Source organism: Vulpes vulpes, chromosome 14 (assembly GCF_048418805.1).
Source record: "Vulpes vulpes isolate BD-2025 chromosome 14, VulVul3, whole genome shotgun sequence".
NCBI lineage: Eukaryota > Metazoa > Chordata > Mammalia > Carnivora > Canidae > Vulpes > Vulpes vulpes.
In genome coordinates this window covers 66,075,369-66,088,874 of record NC_132793.1, presented here as the reverse complement: position 1 = coordinate 66,088,874, position 13,506 = coordinate 66,075,369, and the positions used below count along the sequence as shown (strand labels likewise).

General features: G+C 36.6%; 1 protein-coding gene across 1 annotated transcript in view; it reads left to right on the top strand.

Annotated features, from left to right (window-relative positions):
- Positions 1–13,506, top strand: part of ADGRV1 (adhesion G protein-coupled receptor V1) — a 529,718-nt gene that overhangs the window by 216,414 nt on the left and 299,798 nt on the right. The window contains exons 77-79 of the mRNA XM_025992909.2: positions 12–254; positions 5,714–6,121; positions 12,014–12,198. Coding sequence (XP_025848694.2) covers positions 12–254; positions 5,714–6,121; positions 12,014–12,198 — 836 coding nt within the window. The remainder of the gene's footprint in view (positions 1–11; positions 255–5,713; positions 6,122–12,013; positions 12,199–13,506) is intronic.

The window sequence follows — 13,506 nt, the reverse complement described above, 5'->3', positions numbered from 1 at the left end:
CTAATTGTCAGATACCTCAAGTTGAAATGGTTTTTTTTGTGGAACTGTATGAAATAAGTGCTGGAGCATCAATAAACCATAGTGCCAGATTTGCACAGATTACATTCTTACCGAGTGACGAACCTCAAAGCCTCGTGTATTTTTCTGTGGGTTCTCGGCTGCCAGTGGTTCATAAGAAGGCCACTTTAATCAGTTTGCAGGTGACCAGAGATTCTGGGACAGGACTGATGACGTCTGTGAACTTCAGTACCCAGGTGAGCATGAATATATATTAACCTACATTAAAGTTTTCTTCTTTACCTATAACTTACATAATGAGAAAGAATAATTGATAACATTATTTTCTCATAATGCCATCATAATTCACCCTATTATTACATTAAGCTTTGTCCTTGAAACAATTCAGTTATTTCACTTAAGTCATGTTTTAAAGTGATGGTCTTTTGTATTTCTTTTTTTGAGAAAGGTAACAATACAGTGCAAAGTGTCTTACATAAATCTCTTTTATAAAATCTCTAGGGAGTTAACATTTTTCCAGAATGTAACTCTGGAAGACCAGAAACAAAAAGTAAGATCTAAAAAAATAAAATTAAAAAAAAGTAAGAGACTTTGTTATGTTCTGTATGAGAAATAGTTGAAAATCTCCTTCTCCAAAACATCACACACTAATTGATCTTTAGGTTTCTTTAAATCCCTGAGTTCATGAGGTGTCACGGCCACTCTTCACATCCCTCCTATTAGACAATCTTGAGGTGAAGGGAGGGAGTAGATGGGTAACCAGGGACTCTGCAAAGCAATGCTATATAACACTAAGTGACCAGACCCTAGGATTGGTCCAAATTGCACCATATACCTTTCCAGCCACCTTCACCGTCCCCCCCTTTATTTTTTCCCTTGACTCCTCTAACTCGAAGAAATCCAGTTTGGAAACCACTATTCTGGTCAATGCTGCCATTTCCCATTTCAAGATTCCAAACCTGGTGACTCATTAAGGTTTCAAAGGTGGTTTCTGTTGTGTTTTATTTATAAACTGCAACATAATATGTATTTGGTTGTGTCACTGTTGGGTAGCTCAGTCATGTAGAACAAGTACAATTTATGTGCAGTCAGTTTCTGTAGCAATTACATAGTCAGGGATGAGAGATTAGAACCAGAACTGTGGATAGTGAGCTGTCTGGAAGCTTGCCAGGCAGAAACGCTGGTCTTTGTGACAGTCCACAGCTTGGCAAACAAGAAGACAAAACTATCATATGAGACTCTAAAAATAAACTCCATTCTACATAGCCTTGAAGTGGTATGAACACGAAGAGAGGTATCTTGATTCATAGTGGGGGGATTTTAGTATTTTTTCTCTTGAGCATTGAAGATAGGAAGAGAAATGGTATAAAACATGTGCTTCATTCTTCTTCTGTGAAGTATATCGTCATATGCTCAGTACTTTGTAGAGTGGAAGAAGGGGGACTGGAGATGAAGAACAGGTAATAAAGAGATCTGAGGTACATTATAAATTAGTTCATGTACTCAAAGGAGAGTGAGATTGAAGTTGCCAAAATAAGAATCTGAAAATGCCAGTATTTCTGTCAGATTCACTTACATTCTTTCTAGATTCGTCGTAAATGATTCCCTGAAAAACACATGCTATCACTAGTATGTAAGTCATAGCATTTTTATAACACTCTAAAAATCAACATGAAGGATCCCTGTGGTGATAAAAGTGTTCTGTATATTGACTTTATCAATGTCAATATCCTGGTTATGATATATTATAGTTCTATAAGATGTTACCAAGGAGCGATATTGAATAAAGGGTGCAGGAGAGCACTCTCTGTTATGTCTTACTACTGATGTGAATCTATAATTACCTCAAAATCTAAAAAATTAATTTAAAAATTTAATGAAAGTCTCACCTCTCTGGTATCATTTTATTTTCCTTTTCCTTCACTGCCACTGCATTTTTTTCTCTCTGAATGCTGGACATATTACTAGAGACAAAGTCCTATAATTCTCTTTTCTAGTAGATGGCGGGAATGAGAAAATAATTATGGACTAACTATTCTATTACAAAGATATCAATTTTCATTGTACTTTAAATAAATTACAATGATATACTTAACACAGGAGCTGTAACATACATACCCTTTGGCAGATCAGTGTTCCCAGTACATAAATACTACAGTCTTAATATAAGTTCTCTTATATCTATGTGTTTATGACATAAAATTAAAAGATATAAGGATTTGAGATAGTGAAAATATCACTGATTCCAGTTATCTTTAAATAGGCCTATGGCTAAGCCATCTTTGAAAGCCATATCCAAATACTTTTATTTATATATACATGTACTATAGCACAAGTTCAAGAGACTTTTCTTTTTCTCCCATTGCCTGTTCTTTTCGAAATATATTACTATATTGATTTTTGTCATTGCTTTTATTTTTTGAGTTTTTATTTCTTTAAAAGATTTTATTTATTTGGGAGAAAGGGAAGGGGAGGAAGCATAAGCAGGGGAGGGGCAGAGGCAGAGGGAGGAGCAGGCCCCCCACTGAACAGGGAGCCTGACCTGAGGCTCAATCCCGGACCCTGAGATCATGACCTGAGTGGAAGGCAAACGCCCAACTGGATGAGCCACCAAAGAGCCCCTTGTCATTGCTTTTAAATTGCATAATCCTCGTTTGCTTTTGTAATATGTATTTTTGGAACACAAGAACATTTCAATTGTTCCTTTTCCTTTAAAAATCTGAATTGTGAAATAAATTCTAACAGAAAACAGTGGACTGAGTGTATATATGCAGTTTATAGTCATAAAAGGACCACCATCCAGTTTAAGAGATCCAGCTTTAAAAAAAAAAAAAAAAAAAAAAAGAGATCCAGCTTTACTGGACTCATAGAACTAGCCGTGGTGAACACTTCTCTGATACCATTCTTCTTTTTTATTATAAGATAACCTCTCCACTTCTTGCCAGTAACTTCCATCCTGAATTTCATGTTGAATTATTCCCTTGCTTTTATTTATGATTTTATCACCTACCATGTGCTGTATAGGTTTACCTCTTTAGGAAACTATGCAAATGAGATTCTTCCGGTTGTATTGTTTTATGGTGTGCTGCTTTTGCTCATCACATTTCTGAGCAATACCCATGCTGAAGTTTGTAGCTCTTACTTCTTCTGTTAGATAGTATGCCAGTGGATACCGTATGCATTCTGAGGTCAATGAGCTATTGTGTTGTTTGCTTCAGGGAGATTTTTTGGTTTGGTTTGGTTTCCCACCACTGTGCTGCAGATGCTCTCGAAAACCCTTAGCTTCATCTGCTTTTCATTTTTTTTTAACCAAAAATGGTCACTTTTTCCTTACAGAAGCATGCCCTTCTCCTTTGTGCTTCTGGAACACCACTTTTTCCTACTCTTAGCTCTTCCCTCACGGCAGCTCCTTCCTGTTGCCTGTGTTTGTCTTCCTGACCAATACATACTGGGGTCCACCAAGATTCATTCCCTGGCTAGACCACCAAACCTGTTTTCTTTAAATATTATATATAAAATGAGAACTGCAGTTTTTATTGCCAGCCTCTTTACCACCCCTGATCTGGACTTACATCTGATTGCTCATACTTGATATCCTCATTTGAATGTCTAAAAGGCATCTCAGGCTTGCTGTGTATACTAAAAAACTCTTGATTTCTCCCATAACAGTATTTCCCCCAGTTTCCCATCATTCATTTGGGCAAACAGCTATCCTTATTCTCCTCTTTCTCTCCACCCAGCATGGAATTAACCAGAAAGCCCTACTGACTCTACATTCATAATATATTTCCATTTGGAGCACTTCTCACTCTTCCATTCATACAGCCTTATTCCAAGCTACCATTGTGTTTGCATGAAGTAATGAGAAATGTCCTATCTCTTCTCCCTGCCTCCATGCTCATCACCTGCTCTAGCACAAGAGCCAGAATACTCATGAAAATCTAAGATAAAATGTGTCATTCTCCTGCAGGAATCCTCCAGTGTCTTCTTGCCACCCTTTGTATAATGTATATGGTCTGACCCTGCCTACCTCTCTGATGTCAGCTTCTAATCACATCTTTCATCCTTCTAATCTTTCATCCTTCTAATCACAGTGGCCTTCTGGTTCTTCCTCTGACATTCTAAGATGGTTCCATCTCAGGGCTTCAGTAATGCTATGCCTTCTGCCTAGAATATTTGCCCCCAGGTGTATATGGTCTCTTTCCATCACTAAGGTCTCTGCTCAAATATCACATCAGGAGCTTCTATGACCAGCAGTATTAAAATAGTACCCTTCTCATCACCCTGTATTGCCTTACGTAGTCTTATTTTTCTTCAAAAATTCCTCCTCATGTAAAATTGCATTGTTAATTCTATAACTTTCGTGCTGTATGCTAGAATAGGGGCCATGGGGCAGCCCGGGTGGCGCAGCAGTTTAGCACCGCCCTTGGACCAGGGTGTGATCCTGGAGTCCCGAGATTGAGTCCCACATCAGGCTCCCTGCATGGAGGCTGCTTCTCCCTCTGCCTGTGTCTCTGCCTCTCTCTCTCTCTCTGTCTCTCATGAATGAATAAATAAAATCTTAAAAAAAAAATAGGTGCCATGAATGCAGGTATTCTGGTGTTCACCTCTCCATCCACAGTATTCCACCTGGCATAGTTGAGTATCTGTTGGCTCAGTAGTAAATAAATATACATTACTTTTGTTCTTTCCCTTTTTTTAAGATTTATTTATTTATTCGAGAGAGAGAGAGATAGAGAGAGAGCGGGCGAGCATTGGGACAGGCAGAGGGGGAGTGAGACAGAGTGCCCGGCAGACTCCGTGCTCGGCAGAGAGCCTGTTGCGGGCCTCAATCCCACCACAGGGAGATCACAACCTGAGTTGAAACCAAGAGTTGGATGCTCAACCTATTGCACCACCCAGGCAATCTCTTTTGTTCTTTCTTGATTAAGTTCCCATGCTTCACTTAAAAAAAAAATCTTTTAGTGGCGCCTGGGTGGCTCAGTCAGTTAAGTGACTGCCTTCGGTTCAGGTCATGATCCTGGGGTCCTGGGATCAAGCCCTTGTGTCTGGCTCCCTGCTCAGCTGAGAGTCTGCTTCTCCCTTTGCCCATCCCCCTGCTTATGCACTCTCTCTCTCTCTAATAATAAAATCTTAAAAAAAAAAAAAACGTTTAATAACCGTGGTTTGAAGAAATTCACAAGTCTATATAGCCAGGACCTTAATCTTTAGAGTATTTTCACATCTTAAGTGTGACCAACAGGAAACCAGTTTCTTCTCCTTTGTCTGCCTCCCATCTTCCTTCCCTTAATTCCTTCCTCCATCTTCCCAAAATTTGTAGGTGAGAATGAAAATGTAAATATCCCTTTCCTCCATACTGCTGTTGTGCAGCATGTGTTGTTTAAAGCACAGTTTTTAAGTGTGTTCACAATTCCAGAACTTCCACAAGGCAGTAGTGCCATTTCTTTCCTAATCCTCATCATCGGCATGCTGCAAGGCATCTGTCTTTCCTAACATCATCACTATGATGTATATTTTTCTCCCTAATTTATCTTAGTAGCTTAGAAGAAGTATAAAACCCATGTTTTAGTATTAATGTTGTTATGGCCCATCAGTTTGCTTAAGAGAAATAAGATTTGCTTAAGAAATAAGAGTTTGTTCAGGACAAGATCAGAGGTGTTACAGTTTCACTTCAGTGGTGGTGTTTAATTTCTAGGAGTTGAGGAGCACTGAAACAATTGGCCGTACTCTCATCTCTCCAGCTCTTTCTGGGAAGGATTTTGTGAGAACTGAAGGGACTTTGGTCTTTGAACCTGGCCAGAGAAACACCATGTTGGATGTCATCCTAACACCAGAGACAGGGTCTTTGAATCCATTTCCTAAACGCTTCCAGATTGTGCTTTTTGACCCAAAAGGTGGGGCCAGAATTGATCAAGTGTATGGGACAGCTAACATCACTCTAGTCTCTGATGTGGATTCTCAGTCCTTTTGGGGACTTGCAGATCAGTTACAACAGCCCCTGGATGGTGACATTCTTAAAAGAGTACTGCACAGCATCAGCCTGAAAGTGGCCACGGAGAACACGGAAGAACAGCTCAGTGCCGTGATGCATTTAATAGATAAGGTAAGAAGCCCTTGCAAGCGTTAGCAGTCGGGTTAGTTAAATTTCATAAATTAAAAATAAAACAGTTATAATGTCAGTTGTCATGAAATTATGGCAGGGTTAAGTTTCTGAACATAAGAGTGAAATTCACCAAGCTGATACTACTTTTCATGGATGTGACTGCTCTGTGTCTGGAAACTTCAGTCTTAAACTTGGAGAATGATCAGTATTCTACTGCAGCAGTAAGGACAACCCAGCATCTGAAAAGGAGCATCAGATGTCAGAAGCTAAAAGCTCTTTCTGATTCTCCAGAAACTGGATGAGTCTCTCTTAAGCTGCATCTCAGTTTTTTGAGTATATAAAAAGAGAGACTTGGCCTAGGTTACATAGTTCTTCCACGTAACGGGAGCTGTTACCCTCTGCTTGTTCCCTGTTCCTCCTGGGCCCTGAACACTCCCTCAGAAAAGGAGAAATAAAGAATGACCAGATTGGTGTGGACTTAGATCAACTTGGGTTTAGTTTTAACCCATTTATTTATTTACACATCTGTGAATGATGAAATGAAATGGAGATGTAAAATCCTAAAAATGTAAGTAAAAGAAGAGATCTGAAAAGAATTATTATTAAAGGAAAAGACTCTTATGGGGGTTTCTTTGGGGCTTTCTTATTCAAGATATTTCTTATCAATATATTTATATATAAGAATGAAAAATATTGAATACATACATGTGAATTTATAAATACTGTATTTTTACATGGTGACCCTTAAATACTTAAAATGGTAACAATGGGTTTTTAGATTATCATGCCTATTTTACTTCTTATGCTGTCTTTTAAATACGATGCCTGAAGGGTAGAAAAGAAAATTATAAAGTACACAGGCAAGAAGAGGAAGCCTTGCCAAATAGCTTGTAAAACAGAGAGAAGTGACTGCTATTTCATGCAAAGAAAGTTCTAGAGATAAGAATTTACTGTGGGGAATATTGTTAAATTTTCTCATGATGAAATGGCATAGGACAGTAACAAGTTGATTTGGCTAAGAAGAGGGAAAGAATACACAGTGGCATTTTAGAAAAGATAACCTTTATTCATATGATTTAGAGAAGAAAAAGATTCTGCTCCTTTTTTCCCCCTCAATGAGTTATATAAGAGAGCTACATATTATTGGTCTAGAATCAACATTTCTTTTTTTTCTTTTTTAAGATTTTATTTATTTATTCATGTGAGACAGAGAGAGAGAGAGAGAGAGAGAGAAAGAGGCAGAGACACAGGCAAAGGGAGAAGCAGGCTCCATGCAGGGAGCCCGATGTGGGACTCGATCCCGGGTCTCCAGGATCATGTCCTTGGGCCAAAGGCAGGTGCTAAACCACAGAGTCACCCAGGGATCCCCCTAGAATCAACATTTCTTTAACTAGCATTGTCAAGTAGTACTTCTTAATTGGTTTTTTTGAGTGTCATGAATAATGAAACTGAATTATGAATGAAACTCCTATGGAAAAATGTAAATTTTTTTGAGTAACCATTAGCAAACATGATTATTTTCAAATCATGTATTGTTACTAAAATATTTTTTAATATTGTGGCATATTGTCTTCTCAAATTCAATTTTTATATGTATGTCATTACTGAGTAACTGACTTATTCAATCATTTTATACATTTTATGTTTTATATAATGTTATATGTAATAATATATAAAGAAAATTGAAAAATTCTACTTAGCAACATGAAACACTTGAATAAATAGAAACCTATACCTTGTCCCACAACAGAAAGACTCCATCCATGTCATAGAGTCAACAGTTTTCTGTAAATTAACCTATAATTCCCTATCAAAATAGCAGTAAGTTATTTTGTTTTGTTTTGTTTTTTTAACCTGGACAAAATGATACCATTGTTGACCTGGAAAAAGAAACATGTGAGAATGGGCAGAAATTTTATGAAAAAGAAGAAAACGGCAGTGATCTCACCACACTAAATATGAAAAATGTATTATGATCTTACAGTGATTAAAACAGGGGGTGATGCTGTCTTAGGCATAGATTGACATGAGAGGAATAGAACAGAAAGTGCAGAAATAAATGCAAGCACATATGAAAATCTCAAACATGCTAGAAGTGACATTTCAGATTAATGGATCAAAAATTCTTATTCTGTAAATGTTACTGATACAGGTGATTTAACCATGTAAAAGAAAAACAGAGCTGGATCTTGTATCCTAAACCCTACTGCAAAATAAATCTCAGACATATCAGAGATTGCAAAAATGAAACCATAAAAGTATTAGCAGAAAACATGGATGAATCATTTGTAATATATAAGTTTGAAGTGGAGAAGTTAATTCTAAAGCATAAAACAAAACCCAGAAGCCTTAAAGGAAAAGAGTTTATCAAACTTGACCATATAAAGTTTAAACAAAATTTCTCTCTGCATATACCATAAGGAAAGTCAAAAGACAACTAATGTTATATGTCAGTTATATCTCAGTAAAACTTAGGTGGTGAGGGAAAGTAAGAAAAAAGACAACTAATGGTTGTGGGAAGCATTTGTACAAATACATGTGTAACGGAATGTTTATTTCAACATTACTTATAATAACAAAAATTGGGAAAAAATAATAGCTATTAAGAGGGCCCTGGTGTGTTCCTAACATGCAAAAAAGAAATTCTATTTTAGACATTTATAATAATGCAAATAAGACAGTAATGAAACAGGCCTGAAAATGTAGATAATCACATATAATAAGGTTAACATTTTAACATTAAAACACAGGATGCCCTGTTAACCTGGAATTTCAGGTAAACAATACATTTTTCAGTATATCACAAATGACAAATGTTTGCATGGAGTATTTGGGATATACTTGTATCAAACAAATATTGGTTGTTTATCTGATATTTGCTTAGAGTCCTCTGTACTTTGTCAAGCTTTAAGATATCCCATGTGTACCTAATACATATAGACTTCTAAGATACCCTCAAAATCAAGAGTATAGAATAGAGCTTCCAAATACTAGATTCAACTTCATTCTCTAAGGTCTTGTATTTTGAGTGAAATTGTTTCATATTTGTAAGTTTTATTTTTCCCCAGATTCTAACTTTTTAAAAATAGAATCTGTTCCCTGCTATGCCTTTCTTTATATGGAGAACTTCATAAATCTTAGGTATTGTTGTTATACTCATCAGAACAGAAGAAACAAGTACTGTACCCAAAAGAACAACAGCTTTAAATGATTCACTATAAAGATTTTCTGGATAAAATCTAGCTGTGGCTTTTGGAAAATTTTTGCTGTGACCTAATATTCTATCCCTTCATTTTCCTACTATGCATGGTGCAATGAAAATCATTTAAAATGCTGTTGGTTGCTTTAACAATATTATCGGTCTTTTAAGACCGCTGGGTTTGATATGCAAATTTTTAATTTCTTTGGGATTTGGTTTCCAGGTCATTGAAGCTTGTAAAACATGAGTCAGGGGGTGTTGCCTCTTATTTTGAGTTCTGGAACAATTAAAAGAGCACAGGAATACTTTGTTCTGTGAAAATTTGATACCCCTCTTCCCCCAACAAAGTTCTTTTTTGTTTTCTCTCCTGACAGTTTTAAAACCTTTTCCCATGGTTCATTCAGATTTTCTATAGTTTTGTAAGTCAACTTTGATAATTTTTAATTTAATTTAATTTTTTATTTATTTGAGACACAGAGAGAGAGAGAGAGAGAGAGAGGCAGAGACACAGACAGAGTGAGAAGCAGGCTCCATACAGGGAGCCTGATGCGGGACTCGATCCCAGGTCTCCAGGATGAAGGCAGAGGCGCTAAATTGCTGAACCACCTGGGCTGCCCTGGGGGTTCTTTTTATTGTTGTTTATGTAAAATGGCCTTTTACGGCCAGAATATTTCATCATATACTTCTTTATATCATAGATCTTCTTTTTCAAGAATTACGTTTTACATTTGGTTTATTTTATAATCACACTGACAGCGATTGAGACTCAGCTAATGTTTTGAGTCAGAGCAGGGCAGCTGTCACAAATGTCTCCTGGGTTTGACCATTCGCCATATTCATGCCCTCAGACAAGTTAGCCTCTTTCTGCCTCATTTTCCCTACCTGGAAACAAAGTAACACCAGCACCTCTCTATCAGGATTGTTGTGAAAACTAGAGAAGTTAGGACAATTTGCTGAGAATAGCACCCAGACAAACCGGGGGTTATATAAATGGCCTTTTTGTTGTGTTTTTTATGTGCTTTACTAAAGGGAATTTTCTGTTGCCCTTGAATATGAATGAAAGTTTGCATGGCTCTAGAATTCTTAGATGACAACCTTTAATTCTTAAAACTGCACATGTTCTTATTGGCTTCTGGCATTTCATTTACAAAAAAAGTCTGATGTCAAACTGAATTTTTGTCTTTCTGTTAGTAATTTTTCTTTCCTATCTAGTTTCTGGTAGAATTTTTTTAACACTTGAAATAATATTTAAAACTCACCCAGATGCATCTGGTGGTGTTTCTTTTTTCGGGTATAAAGCAAGCTCTGCATTTTTAGACATGACTATTTCTTTAGCTTATTAAGGCACTGTGGCTTTCTCTCTCTCTTTCTCTCTCTCTCTCTCTCTGCTTCTGTCAGCTCTTTTATATGCTTGTTGTATCTTATAGATTTGTTTTATTTATCTGTTATATTTTTTCTGAATTCTGGGAGCATTTCCTGAGCTTTTTTTTTCCATTTAATGTATTCAGTTGATTGTTTCAGGAGTCAGTGGGCTGTTTGCTTTCTTCATTGTAATGTTTATTTGTTAAATTTTTATTTTGTTAAATTTTTACTTTGTCTTGCTGCCAGGTAAGTAAATACATTTACTTGTATTTTTGTCATCTTTTCTTTGTGGATTATTCTCCATTCCTCCTTACTTTCTTTGCGATGGATATTCTTATAAACTTAGATCTTGAGTTCAGCTATCACCTTGGCACTGTGTAAATTACAAAGCTTTGAAAATAATATGGGGAACATAGGGAACTTCCTCAATGAGCTCACCTGGTAGTAGCAACAAACAAATCATTTCAGTGCTGTCAGAGATTCATTAATAAAGGTATGTGCAAGTTACACAGAGAATGATTATGTATATTGGCAGGTGGGATACAGTGTATAAATCACAGAGCAAGTGGTGACTAATTTGGATTTTGAAGGATTTATAGGGACTTCTCAGGTGTAGAAGAATAGTGGGATAACAAATCAATGGCTTTACACCCATGCTTAGTCAGACGATAAAGATGTGGTCCTTGACACTCTGGCAAGGAAAAACAAAATAAATCATGAAGGCTGTTTTCCTCTTACTCTCCTTGTCCCTCAAACAACAAATAACCTAGTTCTTTAAGGTAGAAGGGCTCATACTTCCAGATAAAGGCAAGAGTGCCAGGAGCTGCTGACTACTCTTAGTTAGAAAAAGAGTCTTTCATTTGATGTTTTAGAAATTTGGTGGTAGGTAGTGGATTCTGTTCATGGAATGCCAGGTAATCGAGAATAATCTTGCTTCCGTTGTTGGCAAATATTCTTGTACTTATTTCTTTGGTTGTTGAACAAAAGAAAAAGAATTCTTGGGGTAGATATAAAAGTGAGATTAATTTTAATTCATGATGTTAATTATTGTAGTAAAAAAATAAATGAACCATGCAACTATTTTGGGCTTTCTCTAGTTATCAAATAAAAAATATTTTGCTGATCACAACTCTTCTTTATAAATGGTTATGCTTTTTAAAGTACAAGTGTATTTTTAAGTGTATTTGAAATATAATTTTGATCCCAATTTTTCCTAGATTCCTCCTTATTTTGCTTATTTTAATAATTTAATAAGGAACATGTACCATACATATCATTAAAGCAGTTTTATTTTTGAAGATATTTTTTCATACTGGAATTTTTTTTTCTAGATAACTGTTGAAGGAAAAAGCCAAGTGCTCAGTATTGAAAATCGAAATCTTTTTTATGAGATTCTCTGTGCTCTTATTAACCCAAAGCGCAAAGACACCAGAGGATTCAGCCACTTCACTGAGGTGACTGAGAATTTTGCCTTTTCTCTGCTAACTGATGTTACCTGTGGCTCTCCTGGTGAAAAGTAAGTGTTTTTTTAATAATAATACTTTATATGTATTCCTTCACGGTGTATGAAGTACTATGCAATGCAAAATGACATTTAAATGTTGTAACTAGGGATTAAACAGTCAATGCATTGTATCTTTTTCCCTTTAAAGATAATAATTCATTCATTCATTCCTCATTCATTTATTCATGTAAGAGCTGGAGGGGGGGGTGGTGCGAGGAGGCAGTGAGCAGACTCTGCTCTGAGCCAGAGCCCCATGCAGGGTTGGAACCCACGACCCTGAGATCAGGACCTGAGCCAAACCAAGAGTCAGATGCTCCACCGGCTTAGCCACCCAGGCTCCCAATGCATTGTATCTAACGGGCAAATGAAGTAATTATTTGAAGAAAGCATAGTAACTATGTCAAGAAAAATGAACTTATACTGTCAATAGTACATTCCTCTTGTTTTGAAGGATTTTTTTTAAGAATTAAAAAAATATCTATTGCTTACTCTTATGATGATAAAAAATACATTCTTTTATGTATGGAAAAATCCTTTTATTAAGGAGAAAAAGGAAGGTGACTCCAAATTTTAGACATGTTTTGATGTGCTGTTGCAGTGGAGTCATGGTTCAGTTTTAGCCATTTAGAAGCAGCTCTCCTTGTGTTGTTGACCTGTTGAGTAGTTGTTTTGTGGTTGGAGTTTCATGACAGAGTGCAAACAAGAGGAAAAGAAAAAATAAAATGTTCATTGTGTTATCAATTTTATAATTAATTTTGTAACTTTGTGTTAATATTCTTCAGAAGATATGGTGTTTTAAATTGCATTCCAAAGGTAAATTGAGTCACTATAGTACAAAGACTTAAAAATTTTTAATTTCTATTTGAGTTAACATAAAAACGGCTAATAGAAATTGGTTAGAAATTAAGAAATTGAGTGGTCCTTCCACTTCTCACAGAGTAATACAGGTTATTTAAAAAGCAGTGATTTTGAGGGGCACCTGGGTTGCTCAGTCACTTAAGCAACTGACTCAGTTTTGGTTCAGGTCGTGATCTCATGAGTCCTGACATTGAGCCTTGCCTCCAGGAGGAGGGCTCCTGGCTCAGCAGGTAGTCTGCTTGAGATTCTCTCCTTATGCCCCTCTCACCCCCAAGCATGAGCAGGCACTCTCTCGCTTTCTAAAATAAGTAAATAGATCTTTAAAAAGAAAGCAATTACTATTACTTAATGGGACATATCTGATTAGGAGTGTTTATATGGGGCGCCTGGATGGCTCAGTCGGTTAAGCATCTGCCTTCAGCTCAGGTCATGATCCCAGGGTCCTGGGAATGAGGCTCCCCC